General features: G+C 42.5%; 1 protein-coding gene across 4 annotated transcripts in view; it reads right to left on the bottom strand.

Moving 5' to 3' along the window:
- Positions 1 to 19,440: 19,440 nt before the first annotated feature.
- Positions 19,441 to 24,664, bottom strand: part of LOC144694038 (zinc finger FYVE domain-containing protein 16-like) — a 96,590-nt gene continuing 91,366 nt past the window's right edge. For all 4 annotated transcript variants that reach the window (XM_078564394.1, XM_078564409.1, XM_078564417.1 and 1 more), the window contains 2 exons: positions 24,100 to 24,276; positions 19,441 to 21,707 (listed from right to left, as the gene is read on the bottom strand). In XM_078564394.1, the coding sequence (XP_078420520.1) occupies positions 21,546 to 21,707; positions 24,100 to 24,276 (339 nt within the window). In that variant the 3' untranslated portion in view covers positions 19,441 to 21,545. The remainder of the gene's footprint in view (positions 21,708 to 24,099; positions 24,277 to 24,664) is intronic.

Here is a 24,664-nt window from a genome sequence, read left to right as displayed (position 1 = left end):
TAGAATAGTTAGGTACTTGTTTGACCAGCGCAGACTCGATGGGCCGAAGGGCGTTTTTCTATACTGTAAACCTCTATCACTCTATGACTCCATGACTAGAAAAGTGGAGAGAGAAGCATAGAGAGTGAAAGGGGAGATAAACAAAATGGAAAAGGGAAGAGAGAGAGTGTGAGAAAGGGGAGAGAGGGAGAGAGAGAGTGGGAAAAGTTGGAGAAGGAGGTTGTGAAAGGTGGGTGAGTGAGAGTGGGAAGGTGAGAGAGAGAAAGGGTGGGAAAGGGGGAGAGAGGGAGAGTGGAAAAAGGGAGAGAGAGAGTCAGAAAGGAGGGAAGAGAGAGAGTAGGAAAGGGGAGAGAGTCAGAGTGGGAAAGGGGAGAGAGAGAGAGTGGGAAATGGTAGGGACAGCAAGAGTGGTAAACGGGGGAGAATGAGAGAGTCAGAAGTGGGGGGGAGTGGAAATTGGTGGACAGAGAGTCGGAAAGGGGGGACTGAGAGAATTGCAAATGAGAGAGAAAGAGTGGCAAAGGGGGGAACAGAGAGTGGGAAAGGTGAGAGGCAGTGGGAAAGGTGGGAGAGAGAAAGAATGGGAAAGAAGAGAGAGAGTTGGAAAGGGGAGAGAGAGAGGGAGTGGAAAAAGGGGGAGAGAGGGAGAGGGTAGGGAAGCAGGTGAGAGAGGGAGTCGGAAAGGAGGGGAGAGAGAGAGTAGGAAAGGAGCAAAGAGTCAGAGTGGAAAAGGGGAGAGGGAGAGAGAGAGCGAGGTGGGGGGGGGAGAGACAAAGGGAGTGGGAAAGGGGAGAGCGTGGGAAAGGGGCAAGAGAGAGAAAGACTGAGTAAGGGGAGACAGGGGGAGTGGGGAAGGGGAGAGAGAGAGAGTTGGAAAGGGGGAGAGGGAGATTGTGGGAAAGGGGAGAGAAAGGGAGTGGGTGGGAAAGGGGAGAGAGAGAGTCGGAAAGGAGGGGAGAGAGATAGGAAAGTGAGGAGAGTAAAAGTGGGAAAGGGGGGAGAGTCATAGAGTGGGAAAGGGGAGAGGGAGGGTGGGAAAGGGAGAGAGAGAGTGGTGGGGAGGAGAGAAAGGGAGTGGGAAAGGGGAGAGATCGGGAAAGGGGCAAGAGAGAGAGTAGGTAAGGGGAAACAGGGAAAGTGGGGAAGGAGAGAGAGAGGGAGAGAGAATTGGAAAGTGGGGAGAGAGATTGTGGGAAAGTGGGGAGAGAGAGATTGTGGGAAAGGGGAGAGAAAGGGAGAGAGTGTGGGAAACGGGGGATAGAGTGGGAAAGGGGACAGAGAGAGTCGGAAAGGAGTGGAGAGAGAGAGTAGGAAAGCAGGGAGAGAGTCAGAGTCGGAAAGGGGGGAGAGAGAAAGAGTGGGAAGGGGTGACTGAGAGAATGGGAAAGGGGAGAAAAAGAGTGGGAGAGAGAATGGGAAAGGGAAAATAGGGAGAGAGTGGGGAAGAGGAGAGAGTGAAAGGGGGAAAGGGGGGAGAGACAGAGCGTGGGAAAGGGGGTGAGAGTGGAAAGGGGAGAGAGAAAGATTGGGAAAGCTGGGGAGAGAGTGGGAAAGTGGTCGAGAGAGAGTCGGAAAGGAGGGGAGAGAGAGTGTAGCAAAGGGGGGAGAGAGCCAGAATGGAAAAGGGGAGGAAGAGAGTGGAAAAGGGAGAGAAAGAGTGGGGAAGGGGAAAGAGAGAGAGAGAGAGTGGGAAATGGGAGTAGTGAGCATGGGAAAGGGGGAGAGGGGGCGAGAGTGGAAAAGTGGAGAGAGTCAGAAAGGAGGCTCGAGAGAGAGTAGGGAAGAGGGGAGAAAGTCAGAGGGAAAGGGAAGAGGGAGTCAAAGAGTGGGAAAGGGGAGAGGGAGAGAGAGAAAGTGGAAGAGGGGGGAGAGAGTGTGAGAAAGGGAGAGAGGGAGAGGGGGAGAGAGAGAGTTGGAAAGGAGGTGAGAAAGAGTAGGAAAGGGGAGAGGAGGGAGTGGTGAAGGGGAGAGAGTTGGAAAGTGGGCAGAGAGCAAGAGAGTGTGAAAGGATGGGGAGAGAGAAAGTGGTAAAGGGTGAAGCATGAGAGAATGGGGGAGAAAGTGGGAAAAGGGGGAGAGAGAGTGGCAGAGGGGGAGAGAGAGAGTGGAGAAGGGGTCAGGGAGAGAGTAGGAAAGGTGAGAGAGTGGGAAAGGGGGATGAGAGAGAGTTGGAAAGAGGGGAGTAAGAGAGTGGGAAAAGGGGGTGGGGTAGAAATAATGGGAAGGTGGAGGGAGAGAGAGAGTTGGAAAGGGAGGAAAGATAGTGAGTGGGAAAGTAGGGAGAGCGGGAAAGCCAGAGTGAGAGATATTGGGAAAGGAGGAGAGAGACAGAGAGTGAAAGGAGTGAGAGAGACAGAGTGGGAAAAGGGGCGAGTGAGAGATGGTACCAATGCTGGCCAAGCTCGAAAAGGCATAGCTGCTAGACTGGGTCTACAGCAGGTGGTGAGGAACCAACAAGAGGGAAAAACATACTTAACCTCAGCCTCACCAACCTGCCTGCTGCAGATGCATCTGTCCTTGACTGTCAGTAGGAGTGATCATCACACTGTCCTTGTGGACATGAAGTCCCTTCTCACATTGAGGATGCCCTCCATTGTGTTGTGTGGCACTACCACTGTGCTAATTGGGATAGATTTTGAACAGATCTAATAACTCAAGACTGGGCAGCCATGAGGTGCTGTGGGCCAGCCGCAGCAGCAGAATTGTACTTGAACACAATCTGTAACCTCATGGCCCAGCATATCGCCCCCTCTACCATTACCATCAAGCCAGGGATCAACCCTGGTTCAATGAAGAGTGCAGGAGACCATATCAGGAGCAGCACCAGCCATACCTAAAAATGTGGTGACAACATAGGATTATTTGCATGCCAAACAGCATAAGAAGCAAGTGATAGACAGAGCTAAGCGATTCCACAACCAACGGATCAGATCTAAGCTAAGAAGTAGGAATCTGCAAAAATTGCCAGCACTGCCCGCTTTTCACAATTTCAATTTACAATTAGGTGACACTAGAAAAAAAAAGTTATAAAGGGTCCCAAACCAGATAAATCACATGAACAAAAATCGTAATGAAGGATGGTAAAGAAATGCAGTTGTGAAGTTGTTGTCATTATCAATACAAAGTTTATTCCTATAAATCAAACGAACATCAGTTGAAAACAATTCCTGTGTCTATGCCATGTCTTCTCTCACGGTGTGCTTTGAGAAATCCCTTTGTTCTGATGTCTTGGCGTTTTTTCATGCAGCAGTAAGTGTTAATTGATCGATATCCAAATGGGGAGAAAGCTACAACAATTATAACAACATGAGCATCAAGAGTACAAATGTCAGTGAATGCAATTTACATTTCTAAAACAATTAGTGAAATGTTAATTACCAAATAAATATATGTAGACTGTGGTGCCAATTATAAAACAATTTGTATGTGCCCTGAATGTGGCAGGAGGAGGACACAGTTACTTAACCTAATGTTTTAACCAATGCCTTTATATTTTTTGTGCTTGTTTTCCCCTGCCAATTTTACAGATGGTTCGAAAGTTACATGCACTCTGGGATAGGCCAGAAAAAGTTTCTGCGAGCATCCTGATTGGCGAAGAAGTTTCACAGGGGCAGGTTTGGTCGAGCAGGGCAAATTCATGAAGTTCCCAGGCAACTTTAATTGGAAGCATTTTGGGTTTTTATAATTTAAAAAATACTTACTGGACAGTTTAATGACAGAAAGAATAATAACAGTTCAATGGAACTGTTTCACTTTCCCTCCTAACATCACCATCAAAACAATGAGTGATTAACATGAAAAGCTTGTTCAGGTAAGGCTTTGCAACAAGAACAAGGATTTACCACTTTGTTTTATGGGTTCTGAGCCCTGTATTAAAGCGGGAAATCTGCACTCACTGTGTATGGTGGAGTGGGGATCATCTTTCATTACTATGGCTCTCTTTGCATTTAAAGTAATCTTTGAGTCCCATATTCTGCATTTGTCTGATCGCTGAATGTTATGTGACTGACTGACTACATAGTCAAGATAAGGCAGTTCTGGAGATCAGTTCAGGCACCTAAGTCCATTCCTGAAACTTTTGTTGGTCAGTTCGTTACTGACATGTTTCCATTAAGTACATCTGTAAAAGCTTAACTTAGCCCGGCACTAATATGCTGTTAACTGGTGCATCTCTTAAACATTTTCCAGTACTGTATTTAGGAAAGGTCATAGACCTGAAGCCACTCTGTTTCTCCCTGCCCAGATGCTTCAAGACCTGAGTATTTGCAGCATTTTCTGTTTTCTAAAAATATTCAGAATTGCAGCATCTATTTTGAACTTGTGCTTTTTTTGGTATTGGCTCTGGTGTTTTTAATGGGGGAAGATAGCTCTAAGGGGGACAATACATTGCACTGATCTGCTCGTACTTTGTTCATTCAGTAAATGATGAAGCCTATTATCGGACGATTCACTAGGGGCACTTGCTTGGTGACAGCTCCTCAGCCCTAGCCCCTGACTGCAGGATTCGCGCTGTGTATTTAAATGCACCCTTCCAGAGGCTGCTCCACACCCAACAACCTAGTAGCCTGGGGAAGCAGGTCAGAATCACCCCCTTCCCCTCTGCTCCTGCATTTTCTTTAGAATTGTATCCTTTATTTCATGTCACCTCTCCTCATTCTTCTGACCAAAGTGTATCCTTTCGAACTTCTCTACATTAAATTTCATCTGCCATGTGTCTGCCCATTTCACCAGCCTGTCCATGTCCTCTTGAAGTCTATCATGATCATCCTCACAGTTCACAATACTTCCAAGTATTGCGTCATCTTCAGATTTTGAAATTGTGCCCTGTACACCAGGTCTAGGTTATAAATATGAATCAAGAAAAGCAGTGGCCCCTCGATATACCATCCCCCAGTCTGAACTAAGTAAAACTTTCTGTAATTCATGGTTTTAATAGGCTTGAATTAAATAATTAAACTGCTGCATAATGAAATTCTAACTATGCTAAAGACTAATGATTCAAAATACCACATGGTTCAAAATAAAATGCCTACCTGCACTAATATTTTTCACTTAAAAAGTATAGTTTTACTGATGTTTGGGGACTCAGATGATTAATACATAGGAAAACAACGTAATGGTAGATTTAGAAATTATATGGCCAACACATTTTCCTAAGAGCTCCAGCACCCTCAAAATTTGGCACCACACCCCTATTTGTGACGCTTTACTTCTCCTAGATGTCTGTGCTTTCACATCTTTATGTCCAATTTATTGAATTGTCTGCATTTCATTGATGTTCCCTTGCCTTCTTCCTTTACTGAAATTGTTTGATTTACAAAACTACCTGAAGTGTCCTGTCTTTCTGCATTGGAAACACCCTCTGCTAGGCAATCTTGTCTTCTATGCTGCTTCTTTGTGCCACAGTGTAAACGTCTCAAGATGGTTGCTGTAGGTTTCCCACCTTTCCGCCTATTTTGGTGGGCTTTTGAGTGGGTGTGGTTGCTACACTTTGGCCTACCCAACTAACAGGGCCATCCAAAGCCTCGGTGTCTTGACGGGTTATAGCCCAATTTCACTCCCTGAATTCAGCCTGCCTGGCATATTGAAACGCTCGTCTTTTGTCTATAAAAATGCTGACAGCTTTCGGTCATGGACTGCAATGACATTGTGGTCACAGACAAGTTCATCTTTCAATGCACCATGCCCACAAGAACTGGCTAGACGATATAGGTTGGTAAGAAATAATTCAATGATTCCCCTGGTCTTTGGGATCTTTGAATCATGCTCACTTGATTACAAGTTTCTGTTCCAGATTGAAATATGCATCAAATGCTTTTGAGACAGTTTTGAAGTCTGCAGAGGTCTTTTTTACCCACTGTCTCAAGAAAACATCATTGGCAACAGGCCCAATGGTGTACAGGAATGAACTAACCTGGTTCTTCTGCTCTTTGGCATGCAAACCCAATGCTGCTCGATGCTTTAGGAAGTGTTTCTTCCACAACTCCCAATGTTGGCCTATCTGTGCGCCCTTGAGGCTTTCGAACAGCTGCAGAAGGGGCAGTGGGCTGGTAGGGTTGGAGGGTGCTGTTGAAGGAGCTTTGGTGACTTGCTGCAGTGCATCTTGTAGATGGTACACAGTCTGTCACTATCATTCTCACAGTTCACAATACACTGTGCATCAGTGGTGGTGGGGGTAAATGTTGAGGGTGGTGGATAGGGTGTCAATCAAGCGGGCTGCTTTGTCCTGGATGGTGTCCAGCTTTCTGAGTGTTATTGGAGCTGCACTCATCCAGGCAAGTGGAGAGTATTCCATCACACTCCTCACTTGTGCCATGCACCTGGTGGTTGGATTTTGGGGAGTCACAAGGTCAGTTATCAGCCACAGAGTTAGCAGCCTATGACCTGCTCTTTCATCATACGTGCTCACAATCCATCGATATGTCTTTATGCAGGAGAAGATGGCCCACAACAGGAGGGAGACAAGACATTGGTGGGTGGGGGGGGAGCATTGGAATACCTGAGCTCAGGCCCCTCACTCAATTTGAGCAGCAGGCTGCTGAAGCTGGCAGGGGAGGACAGAGACCAAACTTGCACCACCCAACAGCCCAGAGGCATACATCTCAGTAGGTCATATATCTAACTTAGGCTCAGGTTCACACTCTGATGGTCACCTCACAGACACGTGTCCAAAACAGGTGGAGGCAGTGATAGCCAAGGTCTCTGGCACTCAGAGGACTGCTGGAGAAGAGGCCCCTGCTAATTCTGAGTCAGATCATGGGAAAGATGCTGGTGCATCAAAGAGATGCAGGGAAACATCAGGCAGAGGTGTGAGAGGCTCTCAAAACAGCAGCACGAGTGACCAGAGGAGTGTCCGCATGTTCTCTGATGTCATGGCTGCAGCATGCGAGTGCATGGAAGTCTCATCCAGCAGAACACCTAGTGAGAGGGACAGTGTGAAAAGGGGGCTGTGTATGTATTTGAGTATGGGTGCGTGAGACCGTGTGTGTGTGTGAGAGAGAGACTGAGATAATAAGGATGTGTACTGGTGTCTGAAATAGCAAGTATGTGTTTGTGTGTGTATAGGCGTACTGAGCCAAATTGGCCAGGTGTTCTGAGCCAACACACCTCATTCAATCAGCAATACTGCTACAGATTAACTGGTCATTTATCCAATTGGTTTTTAATGGGATCTTACTGTGCAGCACATGGCTCCTATCTTTTTCTATGAAAACAGTGATTGCATTCCAAAATAATTAATTGTATCTGATACATTTTGAAAGGTAATATAAAACCATAGCTACCCACCGTGGCCATTCAACCTGCCCCACATTTACTGCTTATCCACTCCACGCCTTCAGCTCACTCAATACATCTGATTCACAACCAGGGTAAGGCACACATTTAATGTGCGCATTACAACAGAATGTACAATAGAATGGCACTCTAATGACACTGTACACCCAACATGACACAGCATTTCATTAATATCCTCATCACATTGGGTAGGTTAGGAGTCAACGGTGAGACAATCACAGTCAATCTCAGGAAATTAAGATATATCCTATCTCTCACGCTCTCTCCCCTCTCCCACTCTATATTTGCTCATTCACTCTCACCCCTTTCCCACTCTGTCTCTCTCACTCTCCCCTTTCCCACTGTCTCTCTCGCTCTATCCCCTTTAACTCCTATAAAATTAACCCATGTGGTGACCTCCAAAAATTTCCACCATCAGCACCATTAGCCATGAATTATTTGCAAACATTTCGGCGTTTAAATCAAAGTCGGCGATTTTTTTTTCAGAACAATTTCCATGCTATTCAATAAAGGGCAATTTCTTTTTAGCCAAGTGAATTTTCATAAACAGGAAACTTCATTCCACCGCGCGCAAGAAAGCGTGTTCAAACTGAGCACGTCTCTGTAATCCCTGATTAACTAATCGGAGTGTCCTGACCAAATGGCTAATCAGGGCACTGAAAGGCCAACCAATCAGGGCAGCAAAAAACTCTCCAGTGCCAAGCAAGTGGGAAAGAAATATTTGCCACCCGCCCACCCATAGTTCTGGCTGCAAAATCCATTTTTTATTTTAAGATTTTATAAAGTTGGAAAAGATGTCTCCATTTTGAAGTACCCTTTCTCTTACTTACATTCCATTGCAGCCTGCTGCTTCCTTCAAGTTGGAAGGCCTCTGATCAGCCCTCCAGCTTTGAGCCCACCTCTATGCCAATTAAGGGGGCATACTCCCGTGAAAATCACAATGAGTGACTGTTTCTTTCCAGGGAATTTTAGGACCAAACTCTTATTCCCATCCCCCAGAGAGAAAACCCTATTCATTATGGCATTTCAAGCTGCGGTTTGCTTGGTAAATCTACCTCAGGCTTCTTTACAGATGGCTTGGTCCATCAATAGTCTGGCACAGAGAACCAAACCTCAGGGTTCCTCTGCCCACAGTAGTCCAATACCCAGAACATAAAGATTTGTTAAATATGGGGTATGGTTGACATTTTGTATTTATAAAGAATCAGTCTCCTCAGTGAACTCAAACCAAATTCAATCAAAGTTTTACAGTACTGTTGAGGGATCTGAGAAAAGTGATCATTATGAAGGTATGGTTTCAGTACTGAAAAATGGCTAAAGGGAATTTTTTAAAAAAATGATTATTGCCTGCTATCTTGAAACTCATAGTACCACATCCCTACTACTTAAAATTAAATAATAAGCTCAGAAGAAGAGTCACACAGACTCAAAACGTTAACTGTTTCTTCCTCCACAGATGCGGTCAGACCTGCTCAGTTTTTCCACCATTTTCTGGTTTTATTTCCTACTTAAAATTAGTTTCTTTGCTTTCAGTTGCTAGATAGTTTTCCATTCTACCCAAGATATCTAGAGCAGTCGTGCCCTTTGTAGCATTTCCTATAAAACAGTGGATCTCAAACTTGAGTCTGTGATGCAGGGCCGACTTTACAGGTGGGCAATACATGGGCTACAGCTCAGGGCTCCATGGTCAAGAAAAAGCAAATTGAGCAGTGACAGGAGGCGTGCTCTGCTCCCTCATGCTTTTGCTTTCCCCCATTCCTGCTAAAGACAGATAAACTCTACAGCAAGAAGCAGGCACATCCATCTCACTGAGTAAATACTTGTTTTATTTTAAAGCATTATTAAAACACTCTTTATATGCAGCACTTGATGGTATATTATACAGCATTATAATTTAGGTGGGGAGAGGGGGTGTCTGTGATTACTAATCCATTTTAAAAGGGATCCTTCAACCAAAAAGGTTTGAGAACGAATGGTACAGAATACAGAAGAAATGGAAACCTTTTGCTTCTGAATGAAACAAAGTACTTTGTTCTCTTGGGTTTGCCTAACTTAATGGAATCATCTCTACACCTGGAGAGATATTTCTGGAGATAAAAGCAAAAAACTGCAAATGCTGGAAATCCAAAACAAAGTCATATGGACTCGAAACGTTAACTGTGTTCCTCTCTGCAGATGCTGTCAGACCTGCTGAGTTTTTCGAGATATTTCTGGAGTTGTAAGGCCAAAGTTCCTTAGTGGGATGCTGATTCCAAAAAATCTTGACCAGCACTGGTTAAATGGGAGAAACTATAGATGTGAAACCTCATTTGCCTTGAAAGAAATCAGCTTCCAGTATGTTCTTAATTTATTCTCCAGGGATATATTTTCAAAGGAATCAATCATTAACAATTAACTATGCAGGTCCTTTTAACCAGGCATATCTGTGAAGAAGTCAAAAACCTCAACAGTAGAGATCATCATTTTGTATTATTCTTGCTTGTAGAATGGTTTCAAAGACTTGAATTAATGAGTGTTGATGTGCAAAACCTGTTTGCAAACAGATTTGACCCGTTATGATCCTGGACCAGACCAAGTTTTTGGTACAATCTGCATTAGGGTAAAGAGGCATATCAGGATGCATCATGGGATTACCCAGGCTTGGCCAAGTTGTGGATATAGGTTTTAAGTGTTTGCAGTTTAGGAAAAAAAAACTAGAATGTATATGACCTTTTGTCCTTGGCTGGAAGCTGATGACTAGCCTATGAATCAGTTCATGATAAGCTAAGGAATTTGGGTCAGGATAAAATAAGTTGATGAATGGTCAATAGGTTATACTGTAATAAACTGATAGCTTGACCTCAGGGTCAAGATATGCAGATGACTAGGCACTGCAGTGAAATGTCAGGATAGACAAGCAAAGTTCATGTTTTGGAACATCATTTGTGCTAACGGTCAGGGCATTCCATGATTGTTTTACAAATTCCTCCATAACTCCAGAGGTGATGAACAGGTCATTCATGTTTATGTTGCAAGCTCATTTGTAATTAAGGATGTAACAAATTAGATGTATAAGATAAGAACATTGTGAGTTAAAGAGTTATCCCAAAGATGGTATATATAACTTATAGAAACTGTGTAACTTCGAATTGCCTTTTAGAGCATTCTGAAAAAGCATTTCCCACGTGCGCACACTTTTACTAAATAAAGAACTGCTGCTGTATCTACTTACAGTCGACTGTGTTGAGTGTATTTTAGATACTCCACAATGGACCAATAACTTTTTGTTTAAAGCAGAGAAAGTTTGAGATCCAAGGTACTTACTAAGAGAATAAAGCCACAAGATTCCACGGTTTTTGAACAAACAAAATAAACTTTACACAGTAAGAAAAATAAGGCAATTTACAATATCTATCTTATACACTAACATTCAGAATCAACATGAGGTACATGTGAATTAACAGGCAAACATTGGTCAAACACCACATTGCACAATAAATGGCAGATGTGACTAAGACAGGTCCCACAGATTTCTCAGCAACCCACCCAGATGTCAATAAATATGGAGTTAACCAATCTCGCTGAAACTCTGCCTCCTGTATAAGAGATTGCGAGTCTTCACTCTTCTGTTTCGCAGATCTAATATTGGAAAATCCTCCAAAAGTTGCTCTGACTTGGACTATCCAAATATCTGCTCACCTCACATGGTTTCAATCTCGTCTCCCGAGATTCCGTTCTCCTGGATTCACAAGTCTGTACTCCAGAACCAACTCTCAAGCACATCTTCAGCCACACAGAACACCACTGCTCCAAAGGGTTACTGTTGCCCCAGTAGCCCGCAGCATGGAGTTACCAACTTTCCACTGGCTAGTCCAGCATTTATTGTCCATCCCTAGTTCATCTTGAGAAGGTGGTGGTAAGCTGCCTTCTTGAACCACTGCAGTCCCTGTGGTGTAGGTACACCCATAGTGCATAGTGCTGTTAGGGAGGGAGTTGCAGGATTTTGACCCAGCAACAATGAAGGAATGGCGATATATTTCTAAGTCAGGATGGTGAGTGGCTTGGAGGGGAAGTTCCAGACTGCCAAAGGAGCATTGGTGAGCTTCTGCAGTGCATCTGGTAGATGGTACACACTGCTGCCACTGTTGTCAGTGATGGGGGGAGTGAATGTTTGTGGATGGGGTACCAATTAAGCAGGCTGCTTTGTCCTGGATGGTGTCAAGCTTCCTGAGTGTTGTTGGAGCTGCACTCACCCAGGCAAGTGGGGAGTATTCCATCACACTGCTGACTTGTGTCTTGTAGATGGTGGACAGGCTTTGGGGAGTCAGGTGGTGAGTTACTCGCCACAGGATTCCGAGCCTCTGACCTGCTTTTGTAGCCACTGTATTTATTTGGCTAGTCCTGTTCCGTTTCTGGTCAATGGTAACCCCCAGGATGTTGATAATGGGGGATTCAGGGATGGTAATGCCATTGAACATCAAGGGGCAATGGTTAGATTCTCTCTTGTTGGAGATGGTCGTTGCCTGGCACTTGCATGACGTGAATGTTATTTGCCACTTGCCAATCCTAGACATTGTCCAGGTCTTGCTGCATTTGGACAGGGACTGCTTCAGTATCTGAGGAGTCATGAATGGTGCTGAACATTGTGCAATCAGCAGCGAACAATCCCACATATGACCTTATGATGGAAGGTCATTAATGAAACAGCTGAAGATGGTTGGGCCTAGAACACTACCCTGAGGAATCCCTGTAGTGATGTCCTGGAACTGAGATGATTGACCTCCAACAACCACAACCATCTTCCTTTGTACTAGGTATGACTATTACTCTATACCCTAAGCCAAAGATCCTTTCATCAGCTTTCTCAACTTGTCTTGCGATCTTCAAAGACTTATTTAAGAGCATTGAAAAGTGTCTTGTGTCTTCCAAACCCTTTGAAATTGTACCAATTAGTTTATATTTCCTCATTCTTCTGACCAAAATACATAACATTACACTTCTCTGCATTAAATTTTATCTGCTATGTGGTCTGGCAATTTCACTATTGTTATGATCCCAGCTGATATTACTACTGGACAAGCCAGATCCCAGGGTGAAACCCGGCTTGATGGATCCTAACTTTTATTTTTTGTTCAGATAAGTGGAAAGTGGCTACTGAACAGAGTCACAGGAGTCAGCTGATGAACTTTTAACAAAAGAATAAAACTTTTATTGAGCAGGAAAACATGAACTATATTACAATACTCCTTCACCCACAACTATACCTTTACAGATATATACAAATTTGGGAGGATAACACAAGCTACAAAAGCTGATACTCTCATGATCACAGTAAGTACACAGTCTATGCAAACCAATAGGTGGCCTGTGGTCAGACACACCACACTCTGAAATCATGTGACAGGTGCCACTCCAAACAGATGCTATGGATCCCTCATCAACTCTCCCCAGGCACATGTCACATCGTGAGCCAATTGGTCTCACTGAACTCCGCCTTTCACATGAGGGTTTCCAGTCCCCACTTTCAAAGAACTCGCTTTGGAATCTTCTCCCAAACCGATGGTTTCTCTCCGACGCCTTCTACCAGGGTCCACCTCCAGGGTTTCAAATTCTCCTTCCAAGTTCCTCTCCTCTGGATCGCCGCACACTCTCTCAAATGCTCAGCCATGCCAACAGAACACCACTGCTTCACTTGCCCATAGTGAAGAGTTCGAGACCTTCCGCTGTCTCCTTCAATCTTCTGGCTTCTCTCAAGCCCATATTGCTTTAAATCTGTGTCCAGTAGCTTTCTACCTTTAAGCTTTGAGCCTTTCTCTGCTCCTCGCTCAACTTCATTTAACAGGGCCTTTTCCAGATTCCTGCTCATTCCTTTTAAGCTTCTCGGGACCCCTCTTCTATTCTTTGGGAAACCTGCTTCCTGCAGCTCCATCCTTCCTTCTTCCAACTGAACCCAAACTGCTTTCGGTTTCTCTGTGTGAGTGAGAGAAGGGCCTTCCACTCTGGATCCCTGTTGCTAGGCAACAGCAGAGTTTTTTTTCTACTTGGTTTTAACTTCTCGAAACCACTACCCTTCTTGATATTCAGCTCTCCACTTAAAGGGTCATAAAACTCAAAAATGCAGGCATCTTTTAAAGTGAAACAAAAGCTCAGGTTTTATCCTTTCAAACCACAAATACAGATTAAACTTAAAGACATACCTCATTCCTAACACATCCAAATAGACATACAACTTACTTAAAACTATCTCTAGTTCCTAACACTATTTTATTTACATCCTCCTAAAGTCTGCAACCATCCTTCTCAACTTGCACCACAACTGTTCCATCACCCACGCTCACCAACATATATGGGCTCCTGGTGCAGCAACACGGATTTTAAAATTGATGGAAGTTATGTTCAAATTCTTCTAAGACCCCTCATCTTCCTAACTTGGAGTCTCCTCCAGCCCCATAACCGTCTGAGATCTTGGATTCGTCCAGTTCTGGGCTCTTGATTGTTCCCGAGTTTAGTCACTCCACGATTAGCAGACATGCCTTCAACTGCTTGGGCATCCCTCCCTAAAACCTCTCTCTTTGACTAAACTTTTGGCCATATACCCAAATATACACATTTGGATAGGGTCAAATTTTGTCTGAGATCACATGAAAATTTTTCATGGAAAATTTTTACTACACTACAGGTGCTAAATAAATACAAGTTGTGCATTAAGAACCATACCAGTAATGATGTAAAACAAAAATAAAAATAGCTGGAAAAACTCAGCAGGTCTGACAGCATCTGCGGAGACGATTACAGTTAACGTTTCGAGTCCGTATGACTCTTCATCAGAACAGAGGAAATATAGAAATGAGGTGAAATATAAACTGGTAGAGGGGGGTGGGACAGGTAGAGCTGAATAGAGGGCCTGTGATAGGTGGAGGCAAAGAAGAGATTGCCAAAGATGTCATAGGTAAAAGGACAAAGGGGTGTTGACGGTGGTGATATTAGCTAAGGAATGTGCTAATGGTGACATTAAGGGTAGAAAGCAGGACGAGCAAGTGACAGACAGCCCTAGTGGGGTGGGGTAGGGGGAAGGGATCGAAATGGGCTAAAAGGTGGAGATAAAACAATGGATGGAAATACATTTAAAAATAACGGAAATAGGTGGGGAAAGAAAAATATATTTAAAAAACATAAATTATTGGAAAAAAGGGGGTGGGGATGGAGGAGAGAGTTCATGATCTGAAGTTGTTGAACTTCATGGTAAGTCCGGCGGGCTGTAAAGTGCCTAATCGGAAGATGAGGCGCTGTTCCTCCAGTTTGCATTGAGCTTCACTGGACATTGCAGCAGGCCAAGGATGGACATGTGGGCATGAGAGCAGGATGAAGTGTTGAAATGGCAAGCGACAGGGAGGTCTGGGTAATGCTTGCGGACAGACCAAAGGTGTTCCGCAAAGCGGTCACCCAGTCTGCGTTTGGTCTCTCCAATGTAGAGGAAACCGCATTGGGAGCAGGAATGCAGTAGACTAAATTGAGGGAAGTGCAAGTGAAATGCTGCTTCGCTTGAAATGAGTGTTTGGGCCCTTGGACGGTGAGGAGAGGGGAAGTAAAGGCGCAGGTGTTGCACCTTCTGCGGTTGCATAGGAAGGTGCCGTGGGTGGGGTTTAAGGTGTATGGGGTGATGGAGGAGTGGACCAGGGTATCCCGGAGGGAAAGATCCCTGCGGAAAGCCGCCGGGGGGGTGAAGGGAAGATGTGTTTGGTGGTGGCATCGTGCTGGAGTTGGCGGAGGATGATCCTTTGAATGCGGAGGCTGGTGGGGTGATAAGTGAGGACAAGGGGGACCCTATCACGTTTCTGGGAGGGAGGAGAAGGCGTGAGGGCGGATGCGCGGGAGATGGGCCAGACACGGTTGAGGGCCGTCAACCACCGTGGGTGGAAAATCTCGGTTAAGGAAGAAGGAAGACATGTCAGAGGAACTGTTTTGGAAAGTGGCATCATCAGAACAGATACAACGGAGGCAAAGGAACTGAGAGAATGGGATGGAGTCCTTACAGGAAGCAGGGTGTGAGGAGCTGTAGTCGAGGTAGCTGTGGGAGTCGGTAGGCTTGTAATGAACATTGGACAGTCTATCATCAGAAATTGAGACAGAGGTCAAGGAAGGGAAGTGTCAGTGATAGGCCATGTGAAAATGATGGATGGGTGGTTTGCCTCCACCTATTACTGGTCCTCTACCCAGCTCTACCTGTCCCACCCCCCTCAACCAGCTTATATTTCACCTCATTTCTATATTTCCTCAGTTCTGAAGAAGAGTCATACGGACTCGAAACGTTAACTGTATTCCTCTCCGCGGATGCTGTCAGACCTGAGTTTTTCCAGCTATTTTTGTTTCAGATTTCCAGTTTCCGCAGTATTTTGCTTTTATACCAGTAATGATATAATTTGGTTTGATATACTAAATCTTGCCCCCTGTAGTATTTCTACTGTAGCAAGTCATTAGCTGATGATGCTAAGAAAAAGTTTATGATCCCCTTAGTGGCTTTTGTTTTGGCGAATGCTGACACAGAAGCAACGATGGAAATGAGGTTCAGTTGTCTTTCAAATTGACCTGAAGGGTATAAAGGATGTTATAAAAAGGTTCAACTTTTTCTTAGCAGCATTCATACTGGCATACTGATTACACTAACTTGAATACCGGCGCTTGTCAAATTTAAACCAAAAGCGGAATTTGCATAAATTTCATCTCCACTGAAGCTGCAAGATTTGAATTTGCAGCTCAATGCTTCATTTAAAAATGCATCAGCAGCTAATGACTTGCCCCCTGTAGTATTTCTACTGCAGCAAGATTTAGTATATCAAACCAAATATCATTACTGGCATGGTTCTTATTGCACAACTTGTATTTATTTAGCACCTGTAGTGTAGTAAAAATTTTCCATGAGAAATTTTCATGTGTGATCGCAGACAAAATTTGACCCTATCCAAATGAGTATATTTGGGCAGGTGGCCAAAAGTTTATTCAAAGAGAGAGGTTTTTGGGAGGAATGCCCAAGCAGTTGAAGGCATGTCTGCTAATGGTGGAGCTTTTATTGAATGTGGCTTAACTAATGCAGTTTTTTTTAAAAATTCAGTCATCTCAACCTGTACTCAGTTGTTTGTCAAATCTAAAGTTTTTTTTCCTCAATGAGCTAGAGTTTGAGAATTCAGTTTTAAGATAGGGGATTTCTTTCCTCTATTAAAATATCAACTCTTCATCTCGGTATCCAATGGGAAACAAAGTGCCAATGACTGCCAAAAGGCTCCAAATGACAAAAACAAGAAAACAGCAGATATATGAAGTCAATTACTTTGTGAAGTCAAAAATAAGTTCAACTATTTGTAAAAGGAAGTTCATAAACAAAAAAGGACTGAAAATATCAATGTTTTGCAGAATGAACTGCCGTCTGCTTGTAGAATGAGGTTCATTATATGCACAAAACAGGTTTGCAAGATCAACTGATCACTACAACATTATAAAACTACCTAAACCACCTATAAAACTGTGGCCACCAACATCACAGATGCCAGTCTTCGGCAATTCAATTCACTCCATGTGATATAAAGAAATGAAGGTACTAGATACCGCAAAAGCTATGGGCCCTGACAACATTCCGATAATAGTACTGAAGACTTCTGCTCCAGAACTTGCCGCACCCCTAGACAAGCTGTTCCAAACTGCTACAACACTGGCATCTACCCAGCTATGTGGAAAACTGTCCAGGTATGTCGTGTTCACAAAAAAAGCGGACAAATCCAACCCAGCCAATTACCGCCCCATCAGTCTACTCTGATCATCAAAGTGATGGAAGGTGTCATCAGCAGTGCCATCAAGCAGAACTTACTCAGCAATAACCTGCTCACTGATGCTCAGTTTGGGTTTTGCCAGAACCACTTAGCTCCAGGCCTCATCACAGCCTTAGTCCAAACATGGACAATACAGCTGAACTCCAGAGCGGAGGTGAGAGTGACTGCCCTTGACAGCAAGGCAGCATTTGACCGAGTGTGGCATCAAGGAGCCCTAGCAAAACTGGAGTCAATGGGAATCAGAGAAAAAACTTTCCATTGGTTACAGTCATACCTAGCACAAAGGAAGATGCCTGTTGGATGCAATCATCTCAGTTCCAGGGCATCACTGCAGAAGTTCGTCAGGATAGTGTTCTAGGCCCAACCATCTTCAGCTACTTCATCAATGACCTTCCTTCCATCATAAGGTCAGAAGTAGGAATGTTCACTGATGATTGCCAACATTCAGCACCATTCACAACTCCTCAGATAATGAAGCAGTCTGAGTCCATGTGCAACAATACCTGGACAACATTCAGGCTTGGACTAATAAGTGGTAAGTAACATTCGCGGCACACAAGTGCCAGACAATGACCATTTCCAACAAGAGAGAATCTAACCATCTCCCCTTGACATCCAATGCCATTACCATAGCTAATCCCCCACTATCAACACCTTGGGGGTTACCATTGACTAGAAACTGAACTGGACCAGTCAGATAAATACTGTGCCTACAAGAGCAGGTCAGAGGCTGGGAATTCTGCAGCCTCCCCTAAGCCTGTCCACCATCTGAAATGCTCTCTACTTGCCTGCATGAGTGCTGCTCCAACAATACTTAAGCTGGACACCATCCAGGACAAAGCAGCCCACTTGATTGGCACCCTATCAACCACTGACGCTCATGGGCAGTGTTGTGCACCATCTATAAGATGCACTGCAACAACGCACCAAGGCTCCTTCGACAGCACCTTCCAAACCCATAACTTCTACCACTTAGTAGGACAAGGGCAGCAGGTGCATGGGAATACCACAGCCTGCAAGTTCCCCAAATCTCACTCTATCTTGACTTGAAACTATATTGCCGTTCCTTCACTGTCGCTGGGTCAAAATCCTGGAACTCCCTTCCTAACAACGCACATGGGTCGCAGCGGCTCAAGGTGGCAGCTCACCTCCACCTTCTCAAGGGCAATTAGGAATGGGCAATAAATGCTGGTCTTGCCAGTGATGCCCACATACCTGAACAAATAAAAAACTATTGAACAGCTCCATCTATAAAGGGAAGATGCTTTTGTCCCTCCCTTGTCAGAAAATGTCTTTAAAAAGGATTAACACATAACACTGCATAAGATTTATGTGCAGATTGCAATATAATTGTATCATTCAGACATTAAAATTAATGTTTCAGCCTTTTCATTTACATACTGTTTTCCATTGCATAAGAAATGTTGAAAATATAACTAGAAACACCTTTAGTAGCTCACCGTAATTGGTTTCTGGATCCCAGGTCTTCTTTACTTACAAAATGACACACTGCCAATGACTTACATACTCTGTACCTTTCATTTATTTATGCAGAAGGGGCAAGGTGCAATGGATTCCTTTGGAGCACATGTATTCCACAATCTCTGGTAGCAGAAGAATCAATCCCTGGAGTATGTTCTTTTTTAAATTGCACTTCCAGGCAGATTATTTATACAGACAGTATTCAAAGGACTGAAAAAAATCCAAAATTATTCTCTAAGTAGACCAAATCCACCAGCACGAATGTATGCAAAACATGTTCCCATAGAATTCCCTTGAATCATGTCTACTTATAAAAACTTACATGTAATGAACAAAACACTATAAAAGAATTCAAAATGGATATCTTTAAAAGGCTTAGAAAACTAACATTAGGTGGCCTACAGATAAAACTTTGATAGCATATACTCAGTTAATATGTTGCAATAAGTTATAATGGATTGAATCATGACCTGCAGCAAATAGGCAATTTTGAAGTGAATTGATTTTTGATGCTTAATTAAAGCTCTTAGAAAATTTTAATTAAATGTGAAAAAAAGTCATCTCATTTTGTGGCTCTTGCAAATCTTAGTAATACACAAACCATATCTATAGCCAGCTTTTATCATTTACAGATGTTTGAAACATGACACCAGGCCTATTCTAGAACGTAAAATGCATGCACACAAAACCAATAATGCAATGGAATTTAAAATCAAGTCTGATCCCCAAACATTTTACAGCAAGCCTCCCCCAGCTTAATCTGCCCACTGATATGGGTAGTCACATCTTCAGGACTTCCCTCTATTCTGCTTCTCATCCATTTGACTACTATAAAAGCTGGCAACAAATGAATTAGATCACCTTAATTTTTTAGTGATTTATTTTCCATCATAAATATACATGGGTACATATAAATAAAAATATGCAGGAAATTAATGATTTATCATTTTACAAAATGCAGATCAACATGTTTTAAAACTCAACATTCAAGGGCACTCTAATTTGAATTTGTTTACAGAAATTTTTTTTTACCTGATGCACCCGTTATGCGGAGCACATTTTATTACTTTAACCTTTCAAGCACATGGCATTGAAGAGGTTTGAATGGCAAGTGCAGACACATCTTTCCCTGTGCATTGGCAGTAAAAAGCAAAACATTATATTTTCAAAGACAAGAATTAGTGATTCTACAGACATTTAACTGAATATAAAACCTACAATAAGAAATTATACATTTTAACACTTTTCAGAGACTCAAAAGGAGTATAGGTCCACAAGTCCTATGGTAGGGAAATTGCACATTTCTAACATTAGTTAAATACCAATACAGACTCGAGAATACAGCGACTGTACCTAAAAGTCTATGTATTGCCTGTTTTTTTATTAACTGTTCATAAACCTTAATGTTAAGCTGATTTAACATACCACAAATGTTCTCAAATTGATTATATTCTATTTGAAACTATAATTTTTGCCCCCATTTTATAAAACTAATAAAAAAAGTACGAAAGATAAGTATGCTTGAAATACTTTCAATTGATTCAAGCAATCTTGAAAATTTAAGCCGCAGTCATAAAGTCACTGTGTGTTACTGCATATTCAGATAGTGTATATCTTTCATAAACAAATCTATGAAAAATTTCCATTTGTTATAAAAAAGTTAGTCAATATACATAAAGGTCATTAACATAATTCTTTTTGCAGGTTCATATCCTCACATTGGAATGTCAGACACATGAAATATACCAAAGCAGAATGTGATTTGGTTCAGAACTCCTGTTATGGCTCACTGGATGGATCATACTTCAAGTGGGACACTTAACTATTTTAAAGAAATACTAGTTAGGAGATTTTTATACCTAAACTGTTACCAGAGGTCAACATTATTTTATGCTTTACTGGGCTGAAGGAGGCTACAACTTGAAGTAATTGACACCATTTCCTAGATGACAATTGATAGCTTGGCCTCCTGCACCGCTTTATTCTCTCCATAAAAATGTTGCCAACTGTAGCAGAACTTGGCCATTTCACACATGAAGTGCACAGCCTAAAGTGCTTTTTAAACTCTGCAACATTTCCAACCACCACAGGATATTGTGTACAAAACATGCATGTGCTAGTGTTCCTCACTTTTCTCCCAGATTTAATACATTAACAGCTCTGAAACATCTTTCAATGACCAACTCTCTTGGAAAATAGCTCCAAAATTCTGAGAGCTTCACATTACTATTCACAAATACCAACTTACAAAATAAATTGCTGTAAAAGTCTTTAGAACAAAAATGACTTGCTTCTCTTCCTTTCTTATTCATCCATCTTTGGACCCATAGCATTTGGGAACCATTAAAGATCACAGAATCCGTGCATAATGACTCAAATTTCATCTGTAGCCGAGTTGTTATCAGCACATCATACGCTGTCTCCCTCAGTTACAACCTAGAACATTTTTAATTAAATATAATCATTTTTTAAGATATGCTAAGTACTGCTGTACCATCTTTTAACTTATTACTCAGCCCATCTCCAACAGTGGACTTAAAAAAAATTGAATGACCTGACTTTTTGAACTTGAACTGCAATCCAGCCACTGACCCAGGTTTGCGGTACTGCAAGTAACATCCACAATGAGACGTCAAATTTTGGAGTTCCACATAACTTTGAGCAAGCAGATTTCATGTCGAGATTCTGAGTGAGGATACAAATGGGTTCTGAATGGGAACTCACTCATTTTGTCAAAGAATGAAACCTAACTTCAGAAGGGAGACTGACCCGCAACCAAGTGTGCATGTTAGCACAGCACCTGTGTGAAAAGATTAGCTCATAATATGGATCATTGTATCCTTTAGCGAAATCACGGAGGCAGATAAACAGTTTGGAAAGCTTCAATATTTTTTTGTTACTTCCTTCCAGGAACGAAGGAAAATTCTGTCCTAAAGGAATCCATCAAATTCATACTTTCCTTCGTCCTCAGATGAGACTTTCCAGAACGAAGAATAATAATTCCATCTCTAGAGGACCACTGCTAGCATAAGAGCTCCCACTGTGGATTACTGGGATTAAAGCACTATCCAGGTCATTCATGTAATGTTGTGGAAGAAGTTGGCCCCTTGATCCTGCTTGATACTCGACCTGCAATACACAGATAAATACAAGAGCATCAAATACCCTAAAATCTGTAGAAACCCCATACCCTAAAAATCTGGAGAAAACTTAAGTGTTATTTTTAAATTTGCATCATTGATTTCTTTAGCTAGTTGTAGAACATTCACTTAGGCTACTATGCCAGCAAATGTTTCAGAACCTCAATACAAACTAGCTAAATCTTGAACAACCAAGAAAATCAGCTTAACAAAATACCTAAAGTGGGTGAGACTTCCACCCTCTGAACTTCAGCTCAGCCAAAATGCAAGTTAAGGTACAGGCAGCAGTCAAGTCCTGTTCACCCATCACCCATGTTCACTAACCTACATTGGCTCCTGGTCCAGTAACACCTCCAATTTAAAACTCATGCTTGAAATTAGAAACTAAAATAATTTAAGCAGTTCATGAATGGTGTTGAATTAGCTAAGAATGAAGTTGGGACAGGTCTGTAGATCCAATGGAACATGAGGAAGTTTGCTTAAACTATACAGTGCTACCATCAGACCATATATAAAGGTAATAGTCAATCCCTAAAGGAAAGATAAGGAACTAACAGGCTCAGTTCCCTAGTGCACAATATAGTTGAAAAAAGACTGAAGAAACAAGGCGTTTCAATATTCAGGATGTAATTATGACCCGAGGGCTCAAGACGACTGAAAATTATATGGAAGAGCAAATCCAAACATTAAAAAAGGTTTTTTCTCTGGATACAAGAATCCTGGGTAATTTTCCACATTGCCAGGTAAACGCCAATGTTGTGCTGAAACAGCTTAGCTAGGGCTACTCCAGGAAAACCAGCTTCAGCACTACATCTGGGATGTTATCAGGGCCATGTTCCGTGCACTCAAGCTTTCCCCTATGTCACATGGAGTCAATTGAATTGGCTGCACACTGGCAAGTGGTGGTGGGAAACCAGAGGATGATGAGAAGGATCATCTATTTCTACCTCAAAATAAACATAGTAGCACACAAAGTTTATGAGAGACGTCAGTAATTTCTTCATTCTTCAGGATATGGAACTGAGTAAAGTAAATGTGGTGGAAAACCCCGGAAATCATTCGAGAAACGGTTGTTTAGGAAGGGAAGGGGCAGGGGCAGGGCAGTGCTTAATGGATGAATGAGTCAAGAGATCAAATGACTTTCTTCCTTGGCATTTATCTTGAAAGTATTCATACAACTCATCACTGCAAACTATTTGTCTCAATGTCCTGAGAATCAACCAAACCTGGCAAAAAGACCTCAAATCTCATGCCGTGCACTATTCCCTTCACTTGCAATCAGAGCATCAAAATGAGTAATACTGAAAGCTGATCCATGCTTTTTTTTCTGAAATGGATAAAAGGCAAAAAACATAGGACTAGGACATTTAGCCCTTCAAACTTGTTCGTCCATTCAATAAAATCAGAGCAGATCTGTGACCCAACTCCATATTTTTGCCCCATATCCCTCAATACCTCTGGCTAACAAAAGTCTATCAATCTCAGTTTTAAGATTAGCAATTGATACAGCATTAATTCCCATTTGTGCAAGAGTTCCAAATGTCTACCATCCTTTGAAATATTCCCTAACTTCAATCTTAAAAGGTCAGGCTCTAATTTCAGATTATTCCTCCTAGTCTTAGGTTCTCCAAGCAGCAGAAATAATTTCTCAAGCTACTCTGTTTCCCTTTATATTTTGAAAACTTCAATCAAATCACCCCATAACCTTCTAAATTCCAGGAAATGCAATCCTAGTTTGTTTAATCACTCCTTGTAGATTAATCCTTGGAGTCCAGGTCAATATTCCCTGTAAGCTGTGCAACTGCACAGCAACCTGAAAGTCCCCATGCAGGTTGTACACTCGTTGACCCCTTTAAGTTACTGCATGTGCACAGGCACATGCTCGTTCAAGCACCATTGCAGTAAATCTAAACTGCACACCCTTCAACCCTTCGAGTCCAAAAATGATCAGTGGACAATTTTTATAAGCTGGTTCTTTTCCAATTTTGTTCTGTCGAGTTTCAGTTTTTGACCCAAAGCCTACTTGATCAAATGACAGTACTAGCTCAACCTTTACTGCGTGACAAAGCTCTAACGGCACTGTAGGAGTACTCAAAGCAGGCACGTGGGGTAAGTGTGTAGAGAAGGACAAAAAAAAAGCAAGGTGAGGGAGGAAATGAGGAATAGACATGAATCAGCCACGCTGAAGTAATACATACTGCAGCAACAAAACATTGCATTTTTTGGGACAAAAATATTTTTGCAGAATTAGATTGAAATTCAGGTGACCACAAGTTGTGCCATTAACATATGTGCCATCAGGAAGCCCTATAATGTGGATGGTGAAGAAAATGGAAGTGCTTATTAAAAATGCAGTTATGTGATCTTTTTGTCTCCTTTACCTTGTCAGTTTCTAAAGAGACCCTGAGACTCAGCTTGTTTATTCCAATTTCTTTCAAGGCTTTTAGGTGAGGGCACAGAGCAGCACAGCAAGCATTGGCAATCTCCTCAGTAAGTTCACTCTGTGCAGCTGGAATAGTAGGACTGAGAGGATCATGATTTCTTTGCAAACAGAATACCTAAAATAATAATCAATGCAAATATTAAGTTAGTGATTATGGATACTATTTGCATCAAAGCAGACTGTATATTTTCGATATAAGTGGCACCTCCAGTTTCATAAAATATGCCAGAATACTCGTTATTCTTTCAGTTTCTAGTACCATACTGATTGAGACACAGTCATGGTGGATATTTCAGTCATGGTGGATATGTGCAGCCCAATAGATTTTACAGTACTCTCGAACTTGGAGGTGTGGCAAACAGTGAGGATATCATCAATTGACTGTAACAGGACATCGATAGGCTAGCAGAATAGGCAGGCAAGTGGCAGATGGAATTTAATACAGAGAAGTGTGAGGTGGTGCATTTTCGCAGAAGGGAAAGGCGCAATACAGACTTAACGGC

The sequence above is a fragment of the Cetorhinus maximus genome, chromosome 2 (genome assembly GCF_964194155.1).
Source record: "Cetorhinus maximus chromosome 2, sCetMax3.hap1.1, whole genome shotgun sequence".
NCBI classification, from domain to species: domain Eukaryota; kingdom Metazoa; phylum Chordata; class Chondrichthyes; order Lamniformes; family Cetorhinidae; genus Cetorhinus; species Cetorhinus maximus.
This window is presented reverse-complemented; position numbering and strand designations above follow the sequence as displayed.